General features: G+C 36.9%; 1 protein-coding gene and 1 long non-coding RNA gene across 21 annotated transcripts in view; one reads left to right on the top strand and one right to left on the bottom strand.

Annotated features, from left to right (window-relative positions):
* SH3GLB1 (SH3 domain containing GRB2 like, endophilin B1) overlaps positions 1-20,955 on the bottom strand; it is a 61,765-nt gene extending 40,810 nt beyond the window's left edge. For 4 of the 15 annotated variants that reach the window (XR_012034956.1, XR_012034955.1, XM_072834364.1 and 1 more), the window contains exons 1-6: positions 20,577-20,954; positions 10,321-10,462; positions 7,328-7,456; positions 5,076-5,209; positions 3,522-3,614; positions 310-396 (exon numbers count right to left, since the gene is read on the bottom strand). Coding sequence is in view for 13 of the 15 variants with exons in the window: in XM_072834364.1 (XP_072690465.1) it covers positions 310-396; positions 3,522-3,614; positions 5,076-5,209; positions 7,328-7,456; positions 10,321-10,462; positions 20,577-20,648 (657 nt within the window). In the remaining 2 variants the exon portion in view is untranslated. Of the gene's footprint in view, positions 1-309; positions 397-3,521; positions 3,615-5,075; positions 5,210-7,327; positions 7,457-10,320; positions 10,463-14,291; positions 14,431-19,740; positions 19,886-20,237; positions 20,332-20,576 lie in introns of those variants that run through there. The other 11 variants (XM_072834370.1, XM_072834371.1, XM_072834369.1 and 8 more) reach the window with 11 other exon arrangements.
* Positions 20,956-21,020: 65 nt separating this feature from the next.
* LOC140637883 (uncharacterized) overlaps positions 21,021-26,958 on the top strand; it is an 87,679-nt gene continuing 81,741 nt past the window's right edge. For 4 of the 6 annotated variants that reach the window (XR_012034957.1, XR_012034960.1, XR_012034959.1 and 1 more), the window contains exon 1: positions 21,022-21,765. This is a non-coding gene — a long non-coding RNA (uncharacterized lncRNA). Of the gene's footprint in view, positions 21,766-26,958 lie in introns of all 6 variants that reach the window. The other 2 variants (XR_012034962.1, XR_012034958.1) reach the window with 2 other exon arrangements.

Below are 26,958 nucleotides of genomic sequence, written 5' to 3'. Positions count from 1 at the left end.
TTTCTTTGCCAAATGTGAAAATACAAAATGCCAGTTAAATGGTTGTCTTTTACTAGGTATAAAAGGCACTAAATATTTATATATAAATTCATATTCTATGATCTGAATTTGGCATAGCTAGTATATTTGCCCAATTAGAACACAAAATTTCTTTTCTTCAAGTTCCAGTATTACTTCAACTAGTATTCCCTGTAATTTTTGTTGGACTAATGAATTCATTGGCTTTGATTACTTTAGACTTTTACAGGCAGATAATAGCAAGAGAAGGCACTTTACTCAAGATGTAGAAAACACAGTAGGCCAACAAACCTTCAGCCATTTTACATGCAGGAAGTTGAGCATGTAAGAGAAATTTACCATATTGTTATCTCCTTCAAGGCGAGCTGAGTTTAGTTGCTTAAGTGCATAGGTAAGAGACAAAGAACACATTATACCAATGAACACAGTGAAACATATTACTTCTTCACATTAAAGAACACACAAGTATTAAGAGAGCTGATAAAATGTTTTTTTATTTAATAAAAACAAAACAAAACAAAACTATGCTGTTCTATGGAATTTCACATAGCGGTGCCTATTCAACTTTTTCAAAAGATTCAAAATTTTAAAGACAACATGGTTGATGCTTGGTTTTATATTAGAATCATTTAGGGAAAACACATCATTTTAAAAACTGCCACAGTTACCTACAATTTTATTAAATTTTCACCTCCGAAAGCCCTTCTGCCTATCCACAACTTTCCTATTCAAAGATCATTTCTATTTTATGAACGTATGATGCCTTCAACCACATTCTCTTTCAGTTAGTCTCAGCTAGGTCTTGGCATACTGAAGAAATATGAAAGGCATGTCAATCCTTGTATTTTTAATGAGCTTTAAATTCTTGTATTAAGGCTAAGTTATATGATGGTGCTCAATTTACAGATTAAAGATTTAGACATTGGGATGCCTGGGTGGCTCAGCGGCTGAGCGACTGCCTTTGGCTCGGGGCATGATCCCAGGGTCCTGGGATAGAGTCCCATATCAGGCTTCCTGCATGGAGCCTGCTTCTCCTTCTCTCTCTGCCTCTTTCTCTGTGTCTCTCATGAATTAAAAACAAAACAAAACAAAACAAAACAAAAAACAAACAAAAACATTTAGACATTTGTGGAAATGTTTAAGTGGGCAGAGGAACATTCATAATACTGTCTTACTTGAAGATGCGCTTTCTACACTTGTATACCCAAAACTGAGGTCTAAACCTCTAAATATTAGAGAGCTGTGAAACCAGATGATTTTTTAACTTCCCATTAACAGAAATCTAAAATAATTTAAAAGAATTTATGTAAGACTAAAGCTAGGTTAATGAATGTCCAGTGCCTTATAATTTAAATGCAGAAATTTTGTCTTTGCTTCTTTGACATAAGTTTTATACTATTTTCAAAACTGTGTTTTTGTTCACTGTGAAATATTCACGTAGGTTTTCTTTCTATTCAATTGTATTTTTGAGAAATGCCTCTGATATTGTTTTACCATTCTTCAACATGCTAGCTAACTAATAAAATACAAGTTAGTAAAGTAGCAATGCTGGGTACAGGCATAAATATTTTACTGGCAGGGCTAAGTCATCAAAAAGTTCAATCTAGTATACTAGATTGTGAACTGAGGGCAGTAGAGATTTTGCCTTATTTATCTCTGAATTCCTCAGGAAAGTGCCTTTATAAAATAAACATTTGATAAATACAGACTTTTTTTTTTTTTTTAAAGATTTTATTTACTCATGAGAGACACAGAGAGAGAGAGAGAGAGGCAGAGACACAGGCAGAGGGAGAAGCAGGCTCCATGTAGGGAGCCCGATGTGGGATTCGATCCCGGGACTGCAGGTTCATGCCCCGAGCTGAAGGCAGCGCTAAACCGCTGAGCCACCCAGGGATCCCCGATAAATACAGACTTTAAAAAGAGGTCACATGAAACTAGTAAATGAATTTTTATTTTATTTTTTTATTTTTTTTATTTTTTTATTTTTATTTTTTATTTTTTATTTTTTTGAATTTTTAAAAAGTGCTGATATGCACAGGTCCCAAAAGCTTACTTGCAGAGAAATAACCACTCACAAAACAATCCATGGGAATTTATAAAGTGAATACAAAGAAAATTTGAGATTACAGTAATCTCTTCAAGCTGTCAACTAGGAAAGAGGAAAAGTGTCAAAGAAGAAAAAAAGCAAACACAAATTCCTAGTGGTTTCTATTTTTCTGTATTCTTCAGGTAAACAAAAAATACAGAAAAAAACCCCACCACCAAACATCACAAAAAAATAGGCATGCCTCAAGGCTTTATGTAATAATAAACTAAGAGGACTTTTCCTTTCTAAAGTATTTCAGACTTACTGCTATAAAGTTTGAAGAAAAACAAGTTGGTTATCTAGGGGAAAAGAACACAACTACCATCAGGAAATGTATATTTTTGTCTAGACTAGTATTTTAAATATTTGACTATGTTAAATTTGCTTTATGCCATATATAAATTCTAGAAAAGCTGTGTATAAGTGAAATTGTTCAGTAAAGCCATTTGTATAATCTTTCATTTTAAATGTAAACTCTCATGGAAAAAAAATCTGTACTCAACAATACTCAGTGCAGGAAAACTGTCAGGATCTTTTCTGGATGTATCAAAAGGAAACATCTTTCAAAATTTGTCTACCATTACCTTCAGTTCTCACACATTTTTAATAGCAATGGTAAAATAATGTAGAATAACCGAAAGACCTTATATGGTGTTCAATCTGAAAGTTTTCTGGAAAATTTCCAGGTAAAAAAGTAGATTATCATTATTCTGTGATAGTGCTTGTTAAAGAAAGTTTTGTACTGACACTTGATGACAGTATTCTCATTCCACAATCATTACTGGGCACATGTAGGCATTTTGAATGAAGAGATTTTGTTCTAGGCATTTTGAATGAAGTTTGACTTATTTACAAATGATCCTTACTTTTCCTAACATTTTCTCCTGATTATGAAATTATAGGAAATAATAATTTAATAATGCTGCCAACTGTTTGGTTTTGGAATTAATCTTGGTGACAACTCCTTTAGTCAATTTGACTCACATGTGGAAAGGGAGTCAAATTTAATGTTTAAGACACACATGAGCAATCTCAAACTTGATTCATTCTCATCTTAATTACTATTTGTTTCCCTATTTCAAATATAATAAACCTACCCCAAAAGAATATTTGCCATCATCACTGAGAATATTTAAAAGAACATGATACAGCTTTAGGAGCCCTTAAATTTTTATTTTTTTAGCAACAGGTATATCACTGAAATAATACTGCCTGTTGATAGGACTTCTTTGCAGTGATTTGGATGCATTAAGTTCTGGTAAGTTTGTTTAAATACAAAAACAATACCTAAAGTCATATTCTAGTCTCAGTAATGGACTGCAGTTTGCATGGTATAGGTGTAAAATATTTTACAAATTTTAAAGTTATCAATCTAAGATGGTTTTCTATTAAAAAAAAAAAACAACCCACTACTTACTGAAGCTTTAGTTTCTGCAGCTTTTGCCTTTTTTAGTCTGGTTTTTGCAGCATCCAAATCCAGTCTCTTATTTTGTAATAGTTTCCTTTCTTTCTATAAATATAGAAAAGAAAAAAATAAAGGGTAATGATGCTAACCTCCAGTAAGGGCATACATATATATTTAAAGTATGTTTCTCCATTAAATATATGAATCTTCTGATAAACAAAGAGCAATGATTACAAAATTTGTTATGAAGGGACACTTGACTCCTTTTTCTTATGGTTTTTACTTTTAAAATAATGGAGACATGCTAGATGCTTGGAAATCTGGGAAAGATGGCAGTGATGTTAAAAGACTAATTTTAACATTTTGCGGTTTTGCCATCAGGGAATGTTTCGCTCTATCTTCTTGATTGTCACAATTTTGGGGGTGGCGAGAGGTTACTGGGTAGAAGCCAGGATGCTGCTAAATATCCTAAAATGCAGTATAGCTTCTACAACAAAGAACTATTTGACCCAAAATGTCAGTAGTGCCCAGGTTGGTAAAGTGTTTCAAACAGATTATCTATGTGCCTATGGTAAAGGAGATATGGGCCTAGGTCAAAGTTCCTTGATACCCCAAGTGATTACCTCAAGGACTGGCAGGCTCCTTTCATGTGCCATTGCACTGAAAACAACTCTACTCCAAAAGGGAATTTCAAATTTATAGAATAAATAATGAATAAACATTAGCATGGCATCTTGGAATTACTCATGGGAACTTCAAAATAATAGGTAAGTTTATAAAAATTCACGGCTTCCTTTATTAATTCTCAGATTTCATATATCATATTTCATCCTACAGTCTAATATCTTTTAAGTCATAATTTAACTTGGTGGTTTTTCCTTTTTCTGAGGCAAAATACTTTTTACTCAGAGACAAATTCCTTGTAAACACACTGAGTTTCTAGAATATTTTGTAATAAGAAATCTGCAATTTAAAGTTTAAAGTAGTTTTTTGATTAAGAACAATCTTGCAAGCATATAAGGAAAAAAAAATACCCAGATCTCCACTCGAATGCTTAAAAAGAAAAAAAACACACACTAAAAAGTAATTATTAGGCTTGAGAAAGTTATATTTATTTCTTCAGCAATAAAACAGCTGTGTGAAGAGATGATAACAGACTCCTAGGGATGCAAACAACAGGAAGTTGAACAGCCAGAAATATAGTAATTAAGTTTCTGGCTTCCAGTTTAAATGAATAGCTATATTGCTATAACTATAGAGATTTTTGTGCCATATTTTCATAATAATTCCAGGAAATTCTCTACAAATCTTAGTGCTAGTAATGAACAAGAATTGATGTAAAGTAATCTCAGTAACACTGCAGGGCCCAAAAAGGGAGTATATAGCTTCAATAGTTCTTTACTTTGGTTAGTTTTGTGTTCTGTTGAATATGAAACTAGCTAGATTAAATTTCTAATCTACTACATCTACACGGTCAGTTAAAGGGCAAATCACTCATTAAAAAGTGTAATTATATCTATAAATTATTTTACTTAAAAAAAAAAAAGGGAACATTTTCCAACTCACAGCAATTGTTTTGTAATCTCCTTCTATAAAGTTTCTTAAAGGAGTGAGAAAATTTAAAGCTGATGTTTGTATCAGCTCTCTGTCTGCTGTTCCAATTCGTTTTTGTGTTTCTCCACATTTAATAAGGGCATTACCTGCAAAGGAAAAAAGTGGTGGGTTTTTTTTTCTTTTTTATTTTTTTTTACCATTTTCTGGTAATGTCAGAAAGTAAAATCAGCAATCTGATCTGCTTTAAAGTTAGTTGTCACTTGTTTACTTAAAAAATCAAAGAGAATAAACTGTTATTAGTTTTATTTTAAAAGTAAATTTAAGACTATAAATATCTAAAATGAAAATGACAGAGGTTCCATGAAGTCCTTATCATAGTTAACTGTACCAATTCAATAAATGGAAAAAAGAGAATACACTAAAAATTTATAATCACAGCTCAAACAGTGGAGATATGTTTAGAAAAGCATAATGCTTAAACTAGTTTCATAAGTAGATCAAGTCAAAATTTATTTCTGTATTATGCAGGGGCCTCAAGAATCTTTAAATAATATTGTAAATTTGCATCTTAAGTTAAAGAAAAATCCATGTTTTGCAACAGGTATACCTTAATGTTTAAATAAGACAAGTACAGTGGAAAATAGAGCAAAAAGAAAAACAATCACAAGACCAAGGTTCTATCTACTTCTACCTCTAATAAGCTTTAACTCTGCATCTTAATTCTTCTATGTTAGGATGAGATTAGATCTGATTGGCAGGGAAGATAGTATAGTCGTTAAGAGCTTCATGTCTGGATACAGATCTCAATCTGAATTACTAGCTGTATGATCAGAGATGAATTATGTAATCTAAGACTCAGTTTCCTTGTCTTCAAAGTGGAGATCACAGAATTTATATTATAAAGTTGGATATAAGTGAAGATTCATGGAAATAATACATATGTAGTGTTTAGACCAATGCTTGAAATATTCGATTGTTAGCTATTATCAGTTATTAATAAATAGATTCACAAAGCCCAATTCCAATAATCAGGGTACAGTCAATAGAATTACTACAAATGAAAACAGATTAAAAACATAGTAAAAAAGGAAAAAATTTAGAAGGCTTTTGAATGTTCGTGCTCCACCAGGCCTTCAGCTTGGTGAAGAAAAAGGGCTGGGTATCTTTCATGTACCTTTATGACCTCCAGCATCTAACTGCTTCTGGCACAAGTAGGCACCAAAAAACCTGTCTAACGTATAAAATTTTTCTAAAATTAATAGTTAAAATTTAGAAAAAAAAAACTATAGAGATTTTAAGCATTTTCAGATTTCTGAAAGAAGTACCTTTTGAAGACCACAATGTAGAAGTTTTATTTGTACATCCAACAGTTAGTCAACGGATTAAGGCCATTCATTATACGATATGCAGGTTAGTTCCTTCTGACATAATGTTAACTATTAAAACTTTAAGTTCATTTTCTTCCAGAATTTATGAACTATTTTATAAATCAGTAATGAAAATCATTTATCTACCATTTCATACCCACAAAAGGAACAATTTCTTACAGAAGTCTTAAAAAAGAGAATTATTAGCCAGGAACGATAGGAAAAGAAGTTACAGAAATCTGAAATTGTCTTATAGTCTGAGAAAATTAGATTTGAGGGATAATAAGGCTTCAGAGTAATGCATTTAAAAAGTCAACACAGCAACTACGAAGCTGGCATAACTATAAAACATGATAATAGAAAATATGAATTATGTGAGGAAAATAGGAATGAAATGTAATCCAGATATACAAAGATACCACTGTTAACATTTCTGTGGTTCTAACATTATTGTGTAATGAAAGCACGAGTGGTGTGCTCAAATACTATGAGCCAGGCATTTCATTATAAAAATAAATAAGCCCTCAAGAAAGCTTTTAAAAAAATCATCTAGAGGAGACATATGTAAAAAAAAATTACAATATATCGAAAGTACTATAACAGAGATTGCAAGATTCAATGGGAGTACAAGTGAAGAATTCATTTAACATTTTAGATCTGAACAGATAAATGTGAATTCTAATAATATATACTTAAATATATTAGGTATTAAACTGAACTCTTCATATTTCCTGGTGACCTGTATTTCTCACTTTATCCAAAATTTAAACATAAAAAATTTGAAGTTAAAATGTATTCTACTAATATTAGGTAAATCATTAGGTTAATGATGTCTCTAAGTAGTAAAAATCTAAAAGTAAAGGTACTTTTTAGTAGATCTTTTTGCCTTTTGCTTACCATAAGCTGTTCCTGGGCCAAATTCAGTCCCTGCATCAATCATATATTGTCCCAAAAGTTCTGGGTTGTTTATACGACTTGGAGCTTTTCTATCCAGTTTCTCATAAACAAACTCTTCTATCCTGGCATCTAGGAGAAAGGTTTAAAATTATCAATGATTTCAAAAAAGCACAACTGTTTAAAAAATTGTCTTTTTTTCCCTACTACCCATTTACCACCCTGTAAAATAAACATGAAATTAGCATGCTTTTTAAAGTATATATATCTTAATACATGATTTTTAATTTTTATGTTAGAATATTATATAGCTCTAAGAAATTTCAGAAATTTGGTAACATATTTTGGCACAAAAATATTTACTTAAAGTAAAACTATGATATGATGAGTATTCTATGGGATTTTAAAAGTGCTGGTATTCACTTAGTTATCTAAGTGAGCTACCTTTACCCCATTCATACAGTCTGATTTTTTAACATATGTTCATTTCAATTTCAAAACCAGGGATTTCCAGCTTTGAAAATATGGCTATAAATTATGTATTAGAACCAAAGAGTCACACACTTCTAAAACTTTTACCATGCTTTTGCTTGCTCACATGCTTTCTCTCCTTCCTAGAGTCTAAATATAGGCATGGGAATTTAAGGAATAGAACCTAGGCCTGGAACAGTCACAGACAGAAAACAGCAACATGATGTCTTGGCTTAATTGGATTTTGTTTAAAATACAAGATATATAGAAATCTCTCAGTATGTATTCACTCAAAAGATTTCACCAGTAAAAATAAAGTTAAAACAGGAGATAGGTTAAAAGCAATAGAAGAACACTAGTTTACTTGGAAAGGAAAAAAAACCAGTAAAATCTGAATAAATGTTATTTAGTGTAATATACAAAATATTCACACACTGCTGCCTAATAGTGAAGTATTTCAGAGACAAATGAGATTAAAGTCAGTTTCCAGAAATAATGATTAACTATAAATCAAATTTACAATAGAAAGAGAAGCTAAAAAAAAATAGGTAAAAATAGGTTCCTCTAAGCATCTCAGATAATTCCTCTACAAGTGGAAGTTTTATACTGTGCACTGAAAACTTAAAAAAGTGAGCTGACCGAATAACACAAACACTTGATGAGTCAGCATAAGCATTTATTATAATACATAAAATAGGTTGTTGGAATAACACTCAGTTTTGTGGTAGACTCTGGAGCAGCATAAGAAGTTTTTAAGCAGGAATTTTAAAACCTTTAAATTAGTTAAAACCAAAATGAGTCAGTTCAAAACATAACCAACCATTTAAAAGAGGTTAAACTACATTTCAGAATTTCATTTTCTGACTGAGACTTAGCTTTGCATTTCTGACTGAGACTTAGCTTTGCATTTCTACCTATTTGGTCAAAAGTTTAAAGTTGAATCTATGCTGACTTCATTCAGTTAATAAAATATCTGGCATACTTTAAGTGAATGTTCAATAGACCATATAAAATCTTAAAAAACATGTGGCTAATGCTGCTATAATGTAATATATATTCCTGAAAAACCCTAGGTTCTGGAAAATCATATCCTAAAAATAACAGGGCTTACAGGAAAGAGGTTTGGGCCTGACCACTCATAACCTATGTAACTTTATAATCCGAGCACAAACAAAAAATTCAATTATTTACTACTTCAGACTTAACACACTTACCTAAAATTGTATTTATATGACCCATTGTAACTTTGTACTAATGAAATTCCTCTGCTTACCAATTGTGTATGAGTTTGTCTGCTATTCAAAAATACATGTAGGACAGACTACTCATGTGAAGAATTCTGGACAGAGCAAGGAACATAAGGAAAAATGTCTACTACTTTTTTTAAGGTGCCCTGGTATGTAATTTGTAGCTTTACATTAAGTAAGAAATACCACATGGTATCCAAAGACAACAGGCCTCACTCAAAGTGTAAAAGGCCTATTTCAAAAGGTTACCATGACTTAATTAAAATGGTACAGAATTACTAATATTTTACATAATGCTTCAGGTTCGTAGAACAGCAACAAAGTTTAAAGCTTGGAACTTAAATTAGTATCTAAAAGTAAGCTTATGGCATTTTACAACATGCTCACAACACTGGGGAAAATAGGAAGGAAACCATTTGCAGTCTTTGTTCTTCAGTTTTGGTGTGTAAAGCTCATAGTGAAAAGACTGTGGATGCAACAGACTCTAACTCAATTTCCACTTCTAATTAGCTATGCTACACTATAAAATGCTAACTTGTGATTTGCAAGTAATAAACAATTGTTGTGTACCGTACTTGATAAATTAGTGAGATGAGTGATCTCAAAAACCTTAGAGTGGTCTGAAAATCAAATGGAATAATTTATGTAAAAATATAAAATTTAATATAAACATAAATAATTGGTAAATGTGAGTTTCCATATAATTTTCCCTTAATTATTTAGGGATAATTCTCCCCTGTAAAAAAAAGGAAGATTAATTTATTCTCATAGCACTTAACTCTTAAAATTAAGTCACTCCTAGGGCACCTGGGTGGTTCAGTCTGTTAAATGCTAACTCCTGACTTCGGCTGAGGTCATGATCTTAGTTTCCGGAGATTGGGTCTTGAGTTGGGCTCCAAACTGAGTTTAGGATTCTCTCTCCCTCTCCTTCTGGGGGAGGGGGTGGTGGAGGGGGCACTAGCATACTCTCTCTTTCTCTCAAAAACAAAAGCCGTTCCCTGAAATTGAGTTTTCAAGAGGATTCTACAAAGGCATGAAAAACTATTAGCCAATTTGTTAGAGGATATACAAAGAGGTGTTTATCACCCTCTTCTTTGCCAAAAGTGCACACACACACACACACATGCACACCCACACCCCAAACACCCTAAAACCATAAACCAAAAGGCTGCTTTCTAACAGCCATCAAAACCTGTTTTTCTTTTTTTAACATAAAAAAAAAACACTACATTTTAATCAGATTAGTCAGTAAGGTAGAAAATGTAAAAAGTTTCTTACTTGGATTTGGCTGCAATAACACTTCAGTTTGTTTCATTATTTTTTCTGTCCATATTTTGGTACATTCAGCTTTGCTAAGAAGGTTCTCTAAGTGAGCATCCAATTCTGTCTTCTCTGCCTGGCCAAGCTTTTCTTCTGTGAACTGTTATTAATTATAAAAAAAATTAAGTATACCTCAAATACATTTTTAGGAACCTATACAAATAATTAAAAACTAAAATCCAGACAATCCCGAGTATAAAAATAACTGTAAACCATTGTATTGAATGTTTTTTTTTTTTCTTTGCCCCTATGGAAATTTATCTGTGGTACTTATGTTGACCTTCTCTTAATTCTGCTAAAATGGATGGTGTGAACTCTATAGAAAATTTAGCATACTATGTAGTATATAAAGTATATATTTTTACATACAAAGGTAGGATAGCTTAGTGGTAAGGAGTAAGAACTTTGAATCAGTTGGTGCTGAATTCAAATCCTGACTCCACTATGACGTATGACGTGAGCAGGCTTTTGAGTATTTTTTTAAAGGTATTTTTTATCATTAAAGAGAGACGATACATATTGTACAGTGTTTTGAGAATTAAGGGCATGTATGTAAACGACTTTTTTTTAGTACCTGGTAATTATTATTTTGAATTTAAAAAGAGTTGCTTATGTTTAATGTGGCTTTGTATTAATGGCACTTTAATGACACCTAGATAGGCCTTTATGGGATGTTCTGGGAAACTGGGAAACTATCATTTGTTTCTTCAGGATATGTTTTATAGACTAACTTTTAGAACATATCCTATTCATATTATAGAGGGGAACTTTAAAGATTGTAATACATAGTTAAATATACTCAACATATCCATTCTTATTATCTTGAGTGTGTTGGTTTTTGAGGAAAGGCAGCACTGCCCATATAAGAACAAGGAAGTAAAAAGAATTCCATGTAGATTTTATGGAGACTTTGAAAACTTTAAATATTAGAAGTGATGACTCAGGCTGTTTATCATGTATATTTTTCCTCTGGAATATGTGGCTTTTTCGCATCGTAACACAGGCATAGAACTCTAGCACTAATTCTACACTCATTAGTCATGACTCACTTCTGGCTAAAAGAATATGTTTATCTAGTCCCCCCCCCCCCTTCATTTCTTAAAATATATTCTGCTGCTCCATTTTTCTGAGTTTTATGTTTCTTTTAGCATTCTTCTTATTGGTCTAATACTTTCTGCTGATTATGTTAACATCTTTAGCTAAAAAGTCCTCTAGAATGTTGTTCTTAAGAGTTTGGTTACACCCCCCCCACTGAAAGTCTTGTTCAGGGCCTAGAAATAAAAGTTTCAATAGCTTTTGTAAAGCCTTAGGTCTTTTTGAGACTGGCCTGTGGCCAAGCCCTGACCCAGTGGGTGGAATGGAGAAGAGTAGTTCCAAAGCTATTGCCTAAGCCCACAATCTTGCAGTGTACTGTAACTGAGGATAGGAATAGGAGATGCCCTAGGCAAAAGATCAAAATCCTGATGCCAAGGTCAATTAGGTAACTACTTCAATTTCACTCTTAAGAAAGAACTATGGTATTCTCTACATATCCCTGAAGATTAGAGGCTACAGACCTTCTATAGAGGGATAGATTAGGATTTTACAAGTTCAAGGTCTACCTCTAATGGTTAAGCAATCAACAGAAGGAAAAGAAAAGGGGGAATACACTCAGGTGAACATCACCTATAAAGGATGATCTACCAGCAGAGAAAAAATCCTAACTTTTAGCACCTTAATAAGAAAGGAGGGAACGCCTGGGTGGCTCAGCAGTTGAGCATCTGCCTTTGGGCCAGGGCATGATCTCAGAGTCTCGGGTTCGAGTCCCATATCAGGATCCCTGAGAGGATCCTGCTTCTCCCTCTGCCTGTGTCTCTGCCTCTCTCTGTGTGTCTCATGAATAAATAAATCTTTAAACACAAAAGTATATGTATTTTTTTTATTCCATTCATTCCTTCAACAAATATTAAGCACCTTCATATGTGCCAGGCACTAGTTTAAGCACAAGGGTTTCAGCAGGGAAAACAAAACAAAACAAAACAAAACACCAACCCCCCCCCAAACCAGACAGGTTTCTGGTCTTAGGAAGCTTACATTTTAATGGGGGCAAACAATAATTTGATAATAAGGACACAAAAAAAGACAGTGGACAGAGGACTGATGTAAGGTGCTCCTATTATTTCTTGAGTGAGTGACTGAACAATTAACTGAACAAATTAATTAATTTGAGGATAGAGGAAGGAAGAATTCATTCTTCAGGAAGAGGGGGAAACAGGAGAATCAGGGAAGGCTTCAAGGGGAGAGGGATATGCAATGTGGGCCTGGAAAGGGGAAACAGGAGTTTGAGGCGTGTGAGATATGGGTGGTTAGAGAAATAGCTACTCTGAGCAGGTAACGATTGACCTGAGAGCAAACTCTAAGAAATGAGGCATATAAAGATCTAAGGGAAGGTTACAGAGTTCTCTGATGACTTATCTTCCAGTCACATTAGCACCACTTTTATATATATTAATTTTTTATAGATGCCCTTAACTTATATTTAACCAAGAACAGATTAAAACAACAATTAATAGATTTATAACTTAAAAATCAATATTTAGTAGGTTTTTGTATAAGGCATTCTGCTAAGAACTAGAAGACATGGTTGCTATTATAGGAGAGCCAAATGAAAAACATCTAAACAATATAAACTTACAGGCATATTTTCTTCATAAAATCATGCTAAGCTTTATCTAACAGATGTTTTAGAAACACTGGAATTAAAGGTACAGGCTAGAAATTACTAAAAACTGTTTATAAATAGCAACTAAAGAAACAAAGTTTACCTAACACAAGTCAAGTTTCAGGGCAAGTTTTCTCCCAATAACATTTCAGAGAACCAACAATTAGAAAGTTAATTATTTGGAAAATAAAATATTTCAAACTTCAAGTTAGAAGGCCTGTTTGCTTATTTAATATTTTCTTTATAATTCTCATTATACTACCTTACATTTAACTTTCATTAAATACTTTGTTAGTAAAAAGAGTGTGAAAGTATAACAGAGCAAAGCTGAGAATTTGCAACAATTCATTTTTGTAAAAGTCTGGGCAATCGTACAATGCAAAATGTAAGATCCTATAAAAAGTCTGGGCAATCGTACAATGTAAAATGTAAGATCCTAGAAATGTAAGGAGGTTTTTAGTATTTTAGATAAGAAGGGTAAAAAACAAAACCCAAAGTATGCTTAAGCCTGAGTGAGATAAAAGTCTGACTATAGAAAACCAGTTTAGAAAACAGGAATTCTGTAGTAAAGCCCACTTGAGTGATGTATGAAGTACCAGTAGTAAGATCTGGTATTTACTTGCATTTTCTGAGAGTAAAAACAGTTGCTATTCAAAATTTTACTCTACCTATCTCTGTATGTGAATTCCAGTATGTTATATATGGTCTTGTTTTTTTTTTTTTTTTTTAATTTTTTTAAATTTTTATTTATTTATGATAGTCACACACAGAGAGAGAGAGAGGCAGAGACACAGGCAGAGGGAGAAGCAGGCTCCATGCACCGGGAGCCCGATGTGGGATTTGATCCCGGGTCTCCGGGATCGCGCCCTGGGCCAAAGGCAGGCGCCAAACCGCTGCGCCACCCAGGGATCCCTATATGGTCTTGTTTTATCTTCTAATTTGTTTTTAACATTTTTCTCAATATCATTTATAATAACTTTGTATTTCTGTATTTTTAACAGTGTTAGGGCTTAGTATAAATTGGAAAATGCCATAGACTAAGCTGTGAATTTTATATCAAATACTCCCAAAAAAACCCCGTTATAATCATAGGTAACAATCAAAACTTTAGTGATGAACATTTTGCCTATGGTGTATCATGATTCAATTCCACATCTGTTTGAATCACAGTCTCATTACGCTATAAGACTTCCCGTATAATACTTTTTCAAGAAACATTTTCTATTACCGTTATACAAATATATTTCAGTTCTTCCTTGCCCCTGTGTCTTTGTTCACAGGACTCTGGTCAGCTGGATCTTCTAGTCCACCTTGGCTTCCTACATGATTTTCAATAATCATCAAATTAAGGGTAAATTTTATCCTATCTAGAATGAGCAAAAAAAGACTGGGGTATAGAAAAACACTGCTAATATCATCATCACATGTTTTTTATTAAATATATAATTGTAAAAGACATGGTATGATTTTATTCTCCCTAGACTTTACTGTGGGGGGGGGGGGTGTAAGAATGTTTTTTCCATGATTAATCAGAAGGTATGACACATTAAGGTATCAATGTATTTAATATATACATTTTTCTCTAATATATTTTTCTCTAATATATTTAGAAAAGCATCTGCTATAGAAAATGATGAGTTGTATCAACTAAATTTAGAATATTTAAATTGTTAAAATATTTATGAGTTATATATTTTCTTCTATCGAATGTGAGATGTATAATCAGCACATGACATGGTTCTTGCCATCAAGGATTTTATGATCTTAAGAAACATAAAATGATAATAATGGTACACTTCTGAAAAAGACAAAAGACCTTTTTTCTTTAAAAAAATCCTTTTCCTAAAAAAAAAAATCCTTTTCCTAATTACCAAAAATTTAACATTTTACTCTTAAAACTTTAACATATTTAAGTCTAAAATCATTACTAAGTTTGTAGTCTCCTGATAACAGCTGTTAAAAAACAGTTGATTTTAAGCATTTTAATGAATGTTTACTAGTTTTAATAAAAACCTTTGTGAAAACAACCTACAATGAAAGTCAGAATGTCACAGAAATCCAAATCCAACATTCTTCAAGACATCATTTGATAACTCTTTCATAATTATTTCATTAGTAATGCAGTAAAATGACATGAAAACAGAGAGCTTCTCTTTATATATCCTCTCTCTTTACATATTTTCTCTAAACATTGTTTTAAGGAAAGGACGGTCTTTGTGTCAGCCACCATACATGCCAGGCACTGTGTTCCTTTACTATAGGATAGGCATATAACCTGCAGTATGAAAAAGGGAGCCTCCTTTCCATACCATGCTTTACCCCAAAGAGAAAAGGATAGGTAAAAAGGCTTTGAGATGAAAGACATCTTTTTAGTATGAACTCTCATCAATTCTTTGACTGGGTGAAGTAATATTTTAAAAGTTATCTGAACTTGCTAGGAGAAAACATATGACATGAATTCTGATTATAATGTATTAGTAGACTGTAAAGTAGATCCTTCTCAACTTATTCTCAATTTTGGCTGCTCTTTGGAATTACCTGGGGGAGCTTTCAAAAACAATGATGCTAAATCGAAGCCCAAGGATTCTACTTAACTAGACTGGGGTGCAGCCTGTAAAGATTCCTCTGGTAATTTTAAGTGCAACTAAGACTGAGAACTACCATTCTAAGCTCACAGGTGATTATTTTAACGTCAGGTTAACAAACCATCTTCTATCTAGTAGTCTACTAGATTTAACACCAAAAACACCCAAGTATGTGAAGTTTAGGGTAACACTAAATATGCAAAGTTTTTACATAATGAGTAAACGTACGGACTTTAAATGTGACATGTTTTATTTATTAGAATTTGAGAGAATGGTGAAGTTGCTGCAGTTTAAATTCCATAAAGGAAACAGGGTTTCAAAAGGGCTTGGGCAAATGTTTGGCCAAGTAGGAATTCCATCCAGATAGGATCTAACAGGAGGGCAGCATCATATTCATTTTACCTCTCCAGCTTAGACACACCATTGTTCCCCTAAATTAAATCGAGGATGAAAGCCAAGCTTGCAACTAAACTTTAAAGACTTTTCTCCCTCAGAAAATAGCTCGTACTCATGAAGTTCATTGTATAACTTCAGGAGTTAGTTCAGAGGAAATGTTAGAAAATTAAAAAGAAACTAAGTAATTGCAGTTGAAAATATTTTATTTTGGAAAGCATATGGTCTTATTTTAAAGACATTGAGCAGATTTGCTTCAATATCAAGTAAAAATGTGTCCACTTGAAACATTTATCAAATGAAGTAACAGAACAGTACTTCACAAAATGGATATTTATTACAAAGAAAAAGAAATAATTATGACAAACCGGGACTGGACTACTAAGTCTTTGAGGGCAACAACTAGGTCTCATTCATCTTTGCACTTCAGTGCCAAGCACCCAAGAGGTACTCAATAAATATAGGTTGAATTAAACAGTTTAATATTTAATTTATTTTTAAAGATTTTATTTGACAGAAAGCACAAGCAGGGGGAGTGGGAGGGATAGGGAGGCAGAGGGAGCGGGAGAAACAGGCTCCACGCTGAGCAGAGAGCCAGACTTGGGGCTTGATCCCCAGGACCCCGAGTGGAAGGCAGACGCTTAACCGACTGAGCCATCCAGGTGCCCGAGAATAGTTTAATCTTTTAGACTGGCATTAGTCAACTTCAAGTTCAGCAGACATAATGTTAGAAAATACTAATAAAAATAACAAAATTATTTAACATGCTACACGATTCAAAGAGTATCTTTCATATAGATACCCTGCCTGGTTAAAATCATATAAAAAATTTTAAAAGAACAATGTTGGATACCATGAGAGGGGAAGAAGAAACAAAGTTGATTCCTCAGGACATACAATCTTAATATAAAGATGTGAAAGCCATATAGTAACAATTTTACAGCTCTAAGTGACTTTACATAACAGTTCATTCCAAGAAAAGTGCCACATGATCATACGGAATTGAAAAATAACACAGGAATTCACATCAAGCTCTTGTGGTCTGAGATGGGCTTGGAGTTTTATCTGGAAGGAAGGAAAGACAGAGAGGGAGGGGTCGGAGGGCATTCAAGATGAGACTGTAAGACCAGTCAAGTCTAGCGTTAGAAAAGTACAATGTATTTTGGAAATTAAAAAAATAATTTGATAGGAATACAGTTATATGAGAGAGAAGACAAGGCAGGAAAGGAGTATATAATGCTCAACACAGGCATCTGGACCAAAAATACAGATAGTAAGAATAAATGGCTTTTAAGACACTAATAAAGTAACTTATGGAGGACAAATTACCTGATGCTTTTGTATTCTATCATTTTGAGGGAGTTAAGAATAACAAAAACATCCAAACAGAGTGTTAAGGAATGTATGTTCTTACTGATTATAATTTTTACCTCAACATTTTTTCAAAGTTGCATGGCATATAAACAGATGTTATGAGAGTAGAGTGATGAAACTCATTTGTGTAATAGTTTTTCTTTTTTAAAACAGAAAATGCTTAGTTTCTAACCTAAAAATTTTTAAGTAGAATGAAAAAAGATATGGCAGTCGGTCACCCAGAGAATGATCTATTCCTTAAGGTATAATTTAATTTGAATAGAAATTATTATTTAGAAATGAGAAAGCTGAATTCCATTCCTTCTGTTCTTATTGCTTATAATGAGTAACTGGCATAGCTCTTACCCTATTCTTAGCATGAAACTTGGCACTTGACACTATACGGATGTCAATGCAATTTAGACTGGGAATTCAATTATTGACTAAATACTAAAATGACAAAATAGTGTTTTTGTTGAAAATTACCACACAACATTCCAAATTTCACGTGTTACATTTTGGAATTAATTTTTTTCTTACGTAATAAAAAAGCCCCCAGTACTGTGCAAAATGTCAAACATTCAAAAGTGTAATAGTATATTGAAACTCAACTTCAAAACTGTCAACATTCTGCCAATGTTTCAACTAGTCCCCTTTTTTCTCTTCTGGAATATTTAAAGAAATCCTCAGACATGCTATAGTTTATACATAAATATTTCAGAAACTATTTCTAACAGATACAGACTTAATGTAAAAAAGACATATTGAAGGAGTCTGTTCCTCCTGAAATCTATCCCTTCTCAGTATATGGCTCAAGCCAAAACCTTACAGTCATCCTTAACTCATCTTTCCTTCCTAACCTACAGCCAATTTGGGAACCATACTGAAAAGATTCTGAACCTTCTATGATATCATCTCTCTCACCTACGTTCTATCACCTTTTGCCTATGCTATGGCTACAGCTCCCTAACTGATGTCCCTAGTACGCCAGAACCTCAAAGTATTTGGACTTTTTCCTTCTGCCTAAAGTGCTTTTCCTCCAAAAAACTGAACTATCACTTCCTTGAGGTCTCTTGGAATTTGATCCTACTAGAAAGGCTTGTCGTAATCTTATGTCTAAATAAGATGGCAAAAATTGCCACCACCACCCGCCGCCCCCCCCCCCCCCCCCCCCGCCATTAACTTATCACCTGTGACCTTTTTTCTCTATCATCTGATGTATTTACTGTTTGATTGTAAGCTCCAGGAGTGCAGATGTCTTGCTAATTTTATATACTGGTATTATCACCAGTGTCCAAAATAGTAGTGTCAGGCAGACACGTATAGGCATAGAAGTATTTAATAGTGAAAATTATTTGATAGCTAACAGATTAGCATAGACTTTAAAAACTAAAGAATGTGAAACTATGAGTAACTGAAATTCATCTAGGAACTACATCTTTTGAGAGCTTTGCTAGATTTTTTAAATAAAGGCTACCAACAATTTAAATCAAATTCTAGTACACGTGTCCTATTTAAACGGTGGATTATGTACCTGAAAACAGACCTGTCAGTGTCATCATAATGTCAAATCTCCACTCAGCAAACAAAATCATTGGGAATCAGAAATAAACAACACCAAGGGCCTCTTTTCAGGTTACATTAAGTCTCATATATCAAATTCATTTCAGACCTTCAACCACTCGTTCTCTTGCCCTCCGTCTCTGAGCTATTCAAAGTAGGTTAATTTAAATCAAGAAATTATTTTAACCGTTCCACTCAATGTCTTCACAACATAGCTTATATTTTCATGGAGAAAGGGGAGCTAGCCTATCACTTACTATGCAGATGTCAGAATTTAGAAATCAAGACCAAGAAGGAATTTCGCATGCCTTAACCGCTACTTGCTTCAATGTGACTGAAATGCTGAGATTCGAGTACCAGGCGATATTTAAGGTCTCTCCAGCCTGTTGTATTCTTACTACTCTCTATCTGCAAAGCCTACCCTGGAAGAGAGGAGCAGCCTGCAACCAGCAGCACACCAGACAGCAAACTTACTAGCCGTGCAAGTTAAGCGAGTTTCTTAACCTCTCTGAGGCGGCCTCCTCATATATAATAGGAGCTCACAACATCTGGCAAAATTAGATAGGATAATCTGTCAAATGCCTTGCAACTGTGTGACAGTTTTTTCCCCACAACATAAGCAGCTATTACTTCGCTCTAGTTCTTCCATTCCGCCCCCCCCCCCCCCTTTTTCTTCCTTCTTCTTCATTTATTTCGCCAGGAACAGTGCACTGTAAGAGCAACTCTAACAACAAAACTGGGGTCAAAGGAGCCAGAGTAGTAAACGCCGGACGCGTGACTTACACCGCGGTTATCTGTTTTGGTAGGCCTGTCAGAAAACTAGTTTTTGTTTTCTCTTCACAGAGGAGAATGTTGTTGCTGCCGGGACTATGCCATTGCCTTAAAACGCCGGCTGGCTTGTAACTCGTGTTGTGGTGAAATTCTACGTCTGTTCACAGATTTAACGGAGTCGGCATAATGTGGGCGACGACGGGGGAAAACCGTCCCCGGGTCCCCAGGGCGGACGCCTCCCTGACTGCGCAACGCCGCCAGAGAGCTACATCTGAAACGCAGAACTGGCGACAACGGGGCCCCCCACACCCCCACCCCCACCCCCGGCTCCTCTCCGCGTCCGGCAGCCGCCGCTGCTTCCCACTCTCAGCGTGAGCGGGAACCCCCGAAGGCCGGGCCTCCCGGGGCCTCGGCGGAGCGGGACGCCCACCGGTGACCGTCCTGTCAGGGAGACGGGCGGCTGACGGAAAAGGAGACTTCTGGGACGCGGCGGCGAGAGCGAGGCCGACCTGAGGGAAGGTGGGGGCGGTGCGAGGAAGTCCGTCCCTCGGCCGCTGCGCGCGGCTCCAAGGGCCCTCGCACCGGCGCCGGCGCCGCGGGGCGGGAGCGCCGCGGGGGGAGCTCCGGGCCCCGGCCCCACCCGGCCTCGCTTCCGGAGAAGCGGCGGTGGAGCGGGAGGGGGCCTGGAAGACGGCCGCGGGGCCCCGGAGGGGAAGCAGGCCGCGCCCAGCACCCAGCACCCAGGCCTCCGGCCGCAGGCCCGCCCGCCCGCCCGCCAGCCCGGGGGAACCGGTGCGGAGAGCGCCGCCGCCCCTCCCCCCGCCCCCGGCCCCCGCCCGCCGCGGTACCTGCACTGCGCGGCTGAGGAAGGTGCCCGCGTCGGCCGCCAGCTTCTTCACGTTGAAGTCCATGATGTTCATGCTGGGCGGCAGCCGGGCTGGGGCGCCGGGAGGGAGTGGCGGGGGCAGACGTGGTAGGTGGAGGGAGGCGGCGCCAGGCCCGCCGCCGCAGCTGTCGTTTCCGCGAAGGGGAAGCGAGAGGGTGGGGCGAGGAGAGCGAGCGAGCGAGGGCCTCGGGGCGGGCCGCGCGCCCCGGGGGGGGCGGGGGGGTTTGGGGGGCGGCGGCCGAGCCCGAGGCGCTGGGAGCTGAGCGTTAGCGTCGGCGCCAGCCGCGGGGGGCGTGCGGGACACTGACGCGCCGGTAATCCGCCATGGGGGGCGGGGCCTCGGGCGGAGGAAGCCGGCGCCCGCCGCGGGGTGGAGCCTTTCCAGAGGCTCTCGCGGGAACAGCGACCCCTCCTGGGTCGCGGCGGCGCAGTCGCGGGGCGCGCCGGAAGCTGGGGCCGCGGCGCCGCCGGGAGGTCGCGCCGCAGCCTCCAGAGCCGAGTGGCTGTGGTCGGCGTGCAGGTGAAGCCCCTGGAAACCGCAAGCAGAGATAACCCCAATTATCCCCCCCCCCTTTTTTTCTAAAGATTTATTTACTTGTTCATGACAGACCCAGAGAGCGAGGCAGAGGGAGAAGCAGGCTCCCTGCAGGGAGCCCGACGCGGGACTCGATCTCGGGACTCCGGGATCTCGCCCTGGGCCGAAGCCGGCGCTCAGCCGCTGAGCCACCCGGGCGTCCCCCTTTTTTTGTTGTAAGAGAAAATTGGAAAATTGTAGCGTCGGATTACACCCTCCGTGAGATCAGAACCAGCAGTTCGCTGTCATGCTGTAGCACCCGGCTGCAGAATAGGGTTGAAGTTATAGTCCCCACCGAGTCGGCTGTTGATTCAGCATGATCGGGGGTCTTCTGTGTACCAGGACTGAGGCAGGGGCTGGTCAAGACTGTCCCGGGCCGCAAGAAGCTCGCAGTTCGGTTACTTGACAACCGTCCGGGTCTTCACGCCCCCACCTGAAGCTCTTTTAACAGTTTGCAGCTGCAGGGACTTTGTGACTGCCTGGATTACCGGAGCAACACTCTAGGCCTCCTATGTGCAAAAGTCCGGTGACGGGGGACACGAAGTGCCAGGTGGAGGACACATAGAAGTATAAAGTGGTGAGTGAGATAGATTAACTCTTAAGCCCTAACATCCAGCCTGGGGGATTCTTTCTTTCTTTTTTTTTTTTTAAAGATTTTGTTTACTCATGAGGGACAGAGAGAGAAGCAGAGACACAGGCAGAGGGAGAAGCAGGCTCCAGGCAGGGAGCCCGACGCGGGATCCGATCCCCGGTCTCCAGGGTCACGCCCGGGGCCGAAGGTGGCGCTGAACCGCCGAGCCACCCGGGCTGCCCCAGCCTGGGGAATTCTAATGACAAACGAGAATATGATGCGGAATCTGTTCAGGAGCCCACGATCCCATGTAACTTCCTAAGCATCTTTCATGATACAGCCTAAGCTTGAATTAAGTTAAAATAGGTGCTAGCACAGAGGGAGAGACAGTATTTCAAGAGTAAGAAAACAGTCCATGTTATTTTTTTTTTTTGTCTCTGTGTCTTTGACATTAGGGCTGGGAAAATGCAGGCCCAGCAGGCAACGAGACGAGCCCATGTTCGCACTTAAGTGATTTACTGAAGCAGTCTCAGAAGCCCTAGCTGTTATTAAAGGCTGAACGATTACTTCCTAAAAGACATAACGAACAGCAGATACATATAAAAATATCCGTGTTCTTTTTTTTTTTTTTTTTTTTTTGTGGTGGTGACAGAAGCAACTGCTTCTTTCTAAGGTAACTCCAAAAGAATGAGTCTCCAAGACGGAAACCACTTCATGTATCTGTCATCTGTTTTCCCAGAAATAAGGAAATGTGTAATCAGGAATCTTGTTTTTCACTTACTGTCCATTTTAGATTTTTATATAGAAAAGCACTTTTTTCTAGACGTCTACTTTCACAATAGGTATATTTGCCATAATCTATGGCATAATTGTTCTATTTTAGGATCACAAGACTGTGTCCACCATTAAAGGAAAAAATTCTGAATCCTCTTCCTCAAACATGTAGATCTTCCTAACTTGAAAACAACAACAAACTGTTCACTTCTTCCTATTGAGCCCTTCCGGGCTATAATACTGTTTCTGTTGTTTCACTGACAAAATCATAAGACTTCCATTTCCTTACTATCCATTTCTTCCCTGTTTGAATGCAGTTGACTTACACTGCTATAACTATACCTAAATAGCATTCTTGAGGTTGCCAGTTATCCTCTTGATTAACTCATCGGCTTTTTCTCAGACTTCACAGTGACTAGTCACCACCTTTCCAATGATGCACTCCTTTAGAGACCCTTATAATTTCCTGGTTTTCCCTCTACCTCCTGGACTTGCACATTCTATTCTGCTAGCACTTCTGATGGCTTTACTGTACATATTTTTTAAGTTGAATGTTTAGCACTTTTTTGTTCTCTTTTCTTTCATTAGTTTCTTAATCATGACTTCAATTATACCACTTCGTTTTTGTTTTTTTTTTAAGATTTTTTTTTTTTTTTTTTAAATTAATGAGAGACACAGAGAGAGAGTCCCCGACGCGGGACTCCATCCAGGTCTCCAGGATCAGGCCCTGGGCTGAAGGCAGCTCTAGATTGCTGAGCCACTGGGGCTGCCCACCACTTCATTCTTTTATGCATTCATTCAGTAAATATTTTTTGGACATCTATGTGCCATACAGCATTAGTCTTGTGGCTAGAAATATGGCAGGCAACAAGACAGATAGCCCTTGCTGTCACGGGAGTTTGTGACTAATCTGGTAAAACAGAAATTGAATAAGCAAAGTGTGGTGAAATGCCAAGGAGGAATCCAGAGTGCTTTTAAATGTTCACTTCCAGCCTGTACCTAGTAACCTGAATTCTAATTTCGAGGTTTGGTCTTTCTGTAAGAGTTCTAGATCAACTTTTAATGCTTTCTTTTTCTGCCACCTACACTAACTTATTCCAGTACAAAGTGTTATGAAAGCAGTATTTTAAAAATCATACAAAGTACTGAATACCTGAAGTGTTCTCCAAAATTTATAGCTTAATAAACAAACCCTTTATAAAAATGGTATAGTAGGTAGTATGATATGCGTTTTAATTTTTTTTTTTTTCCTAGTGGCTGACAAGGTGTTCATTACCTCATGTCTAAACCAATGACATCTAAAGTGGTGGTATATGTACTTCATTGGGGTGTGCAATATGATCCACTAGAGTGCAGAAAAAATATTGGAAGTTTGGTTTGTATTTTATCTAACATGGAAAAAATTTGTTTCATTAATTTTTTCAAAAATACAGGTTGACACTGGTGTCCTTTGTTTGCACTCATAATTTAAACACATGTCACAAGTAGTAAATGAAGTATCCTAAGGGAAGAGTGGGAGTTTCAAAACTTGGAAGAACCGAAATAACTAATCTCCTTTAATTATTTGCATCAGTGTATGGTAACATACTACAGTGTGGCTGGTTAAGTGTAATTGTAGATCATATTATTGATTTAGTTTTAAATAAACCACAAAAATGGGCAAGTAGCCTGAAGTGTTTTCCCCACCCTCTTATACTGTTAGTGGGCATGCAAACTGGTGCAGCAAGTCTGGAAAATAGTATGGAGTTTCCTCAAAAGGTTAAAAATAGAACTACTGTATGACCTAGCAAATGCTCTACTAGATATTTACCCAAAGGATACAAAAATACAGATTCAAAGGGGTACACACGCCCTGATTTTTTTTTTTTTTTGAATATTTCATTTATTTTTTTGAGAGAGCAAAAGAGAGCAAAGCTCACTAGTGGTGGGGAGGAAGAGGGACAAGCAGACTCCACACTGAACCTGGAGCCAATGTCAGGCTCATTCCCACAACACTGAGATCATGACCTGCTGAAATCAAGAGCAGGTTGCCCAACCAGCTGAGCCACCCAGGTGCTCCTACTCTGATATTTATAACAGCATTATCAACAATAGCCAAACTATGGAAGAGCCCAGATGTCCTTTGACTGATAAATGGATGAAGATGTGATACATATACAGTGGACTATTACTCAGCCATCAAAAAGAATGAAATCTTGCCGTTTGCAATGACGTGGTTGGAGCTGGAATGTATTATGCCTAGCTAAATAAATCAGAGAAAAACAAATACTGTATGTGGAATTTAAGAAACAAAACAGATGAACCAATGGGAAGAACAAAAAAGAGACGGAAGCAAACCATAAGAGACTCTTAAAGATAGGGAACAAACTGAGGGTTGATGGAGGCAGGTGGAGGGGATGGGCCAAATGGATGAGGACTATTAAGGAGGGCACTTGTTATGATGAGCTCTGGGTGTTATATATAACTGATGAGTCAATAAGTTCTCCTGAAACTAATATTAACTAACTATATAGTTATATAGTTAATATATAAACTATATATTAACTAGAATTTAAATAAAAATTTGAAAAGAAAAAAGTTTCCTCAAACCATCATTAAAGATGAGTAAACAAGAAATGCCAGAGTTGAATATATCAGGAAGGCTGTTGAAATATGGATTAAAAGAAGATTAAAACTTGGTTCCAGCTTTTAAGGAATTCAGAATCTAGTGGGGAAGACAGACTCGTAAAGTAAAACACAATGTGAAAACTAGAACTATGAAAGTTTGAATAAGAATGGTGGGAGGGGTACCTGGATGGCTCAGTAGGTTGAGGGTTGGACTCATGGTTTTGGCTCAGGTCATGATGTAAGAGTCCTTGAGATCAAACCTTCCATAGAGCTCCAAACTCCATGGAGAGTTTGCTTTGAATTCTCTCTCCCTCTGCCCTTCCTCACAACTTGTATGTGTTCTCTCTCCCAAATAAATAAATCTTAAAATTAAAAAAAAAAAAAAAGGATTGGGCAAGAGTGAGAGGAAGGAGATATTAACTAACAGGGTAATAGAGGTGATAATTAAGACTTTTCAGTTGGCTTTTGATTGAATTCATCTGGAGGATTGAAGTTTGAGGGTGGGGAGAGATGATGAGACTTTTATTGGAAAATATGTTTTCGGCAGTGTGGATAATGAACGGGGGAAGGGCAAAGACAGGTAGAAAGGCCAATTAAAATTCTGTTGCCATAATTCACCCTGTACTCTGCTATCTTGAAATCTTGAATTTAGAAATTTATTTTGACCAAAATTCCCTCTCATTTGATCTCTCTGATGCCTTTGCTCATTTAGTGTGTTCTTACTATCATCAAAGCCTGCAGGCCGGTGGCTCATTACTATCCTACTGATTTTTAACTCTCACCAGCACTCTCAGTTCCCTGTATCCTTCTGACCCATCAACCTATATTATGAAATGAATGTTTTCTCTGCATGCTCTCAAACTGTCAAGCATTGTTAGGGAAAATTGCACAAACTTGTAGGTGGATGCTACTACCAATGCATGATTGCCCCTTTCCATTGAACCGTTATAATTGCCTTGAAATGCTTTACTTCCTAATTAACTCCTTTTCACACTCTGCAAACCCTACTGTAAAATTTTGCCACTGCCATTAGGATAAAATATGGAAATTTCACATATAAGTGATATGTGGTATTTGTCTTTCTGACTTCACTTAGCACAATAAGTCCATCCATGTTGTCACAAATGGCAATATTTTATTATCTTTATGGCTGAATAATATTCTGGGTTATATGTCACGTATTCTCTTTATCCATTCATCCATTGATGGACACTTAGGTTATTTCAGTATCTTGGCTGTTATAAATAATACTGTAATGAAGGAACATGGAGGTGCAGATATCTTTTGAGTTAGTGTTTTCATTTCATTTGTTTCATGTAAATACCCAGGAGTGGAATTGCTAGATCATATGGTAGTTCTTTTTGGAGACTCTCCATACTGTTTTCCAGAGGAGCTGCACCAATTTACATTTGCATTTGGAGAATCTCCATACTGTTTTCCAGAGTAGCTGCACCAATTTACATTTGCACCAGTAGTGCACAATGGTTCTCTTTTTTCCACATACTCACCAACACTTGTCATTTCCTGTCTTTTGAAAATAGCCAGTCTAATAGGTGTGAAGTAGTGGTTTTGATTTGCATTTCCCTAATGATTAATGATGTTGAGCATCTTTTCATGTACCTGTTGGCTCTCTGAATATTTTCTTTGGAAAAATGTCTACTTAGATTTTCTGCCCATTTTTTAATTGGATTTTTTTTTTTTTTTTTTGCTATTGAATTGTATGAGTTCTTTATTTTGGATATTAACCTCTTATCAGACATATGACTTGCAAATATTTTCTCCCATTCAGTAGGTTGCCGTTTGATTTTGTTGATGTTT

This window comes from Canis lupus, chromosome 8 (assembly GCF_048164855.1).
Source record: "Canis lupus baileyi chromosome 8, mCanLup2.hap1, whole genome shotgun sequence".
NCBI lineage: Eukaryota > Metazoa > Chordata > Mammalia > Carnivora > Canidae > Canis > Canis lupus.
The sequence above is the reverse complement of the archived record's forward strand: the minus strand, read 5'-3'. Positions and strand labels throughout refer to the sequence as shown.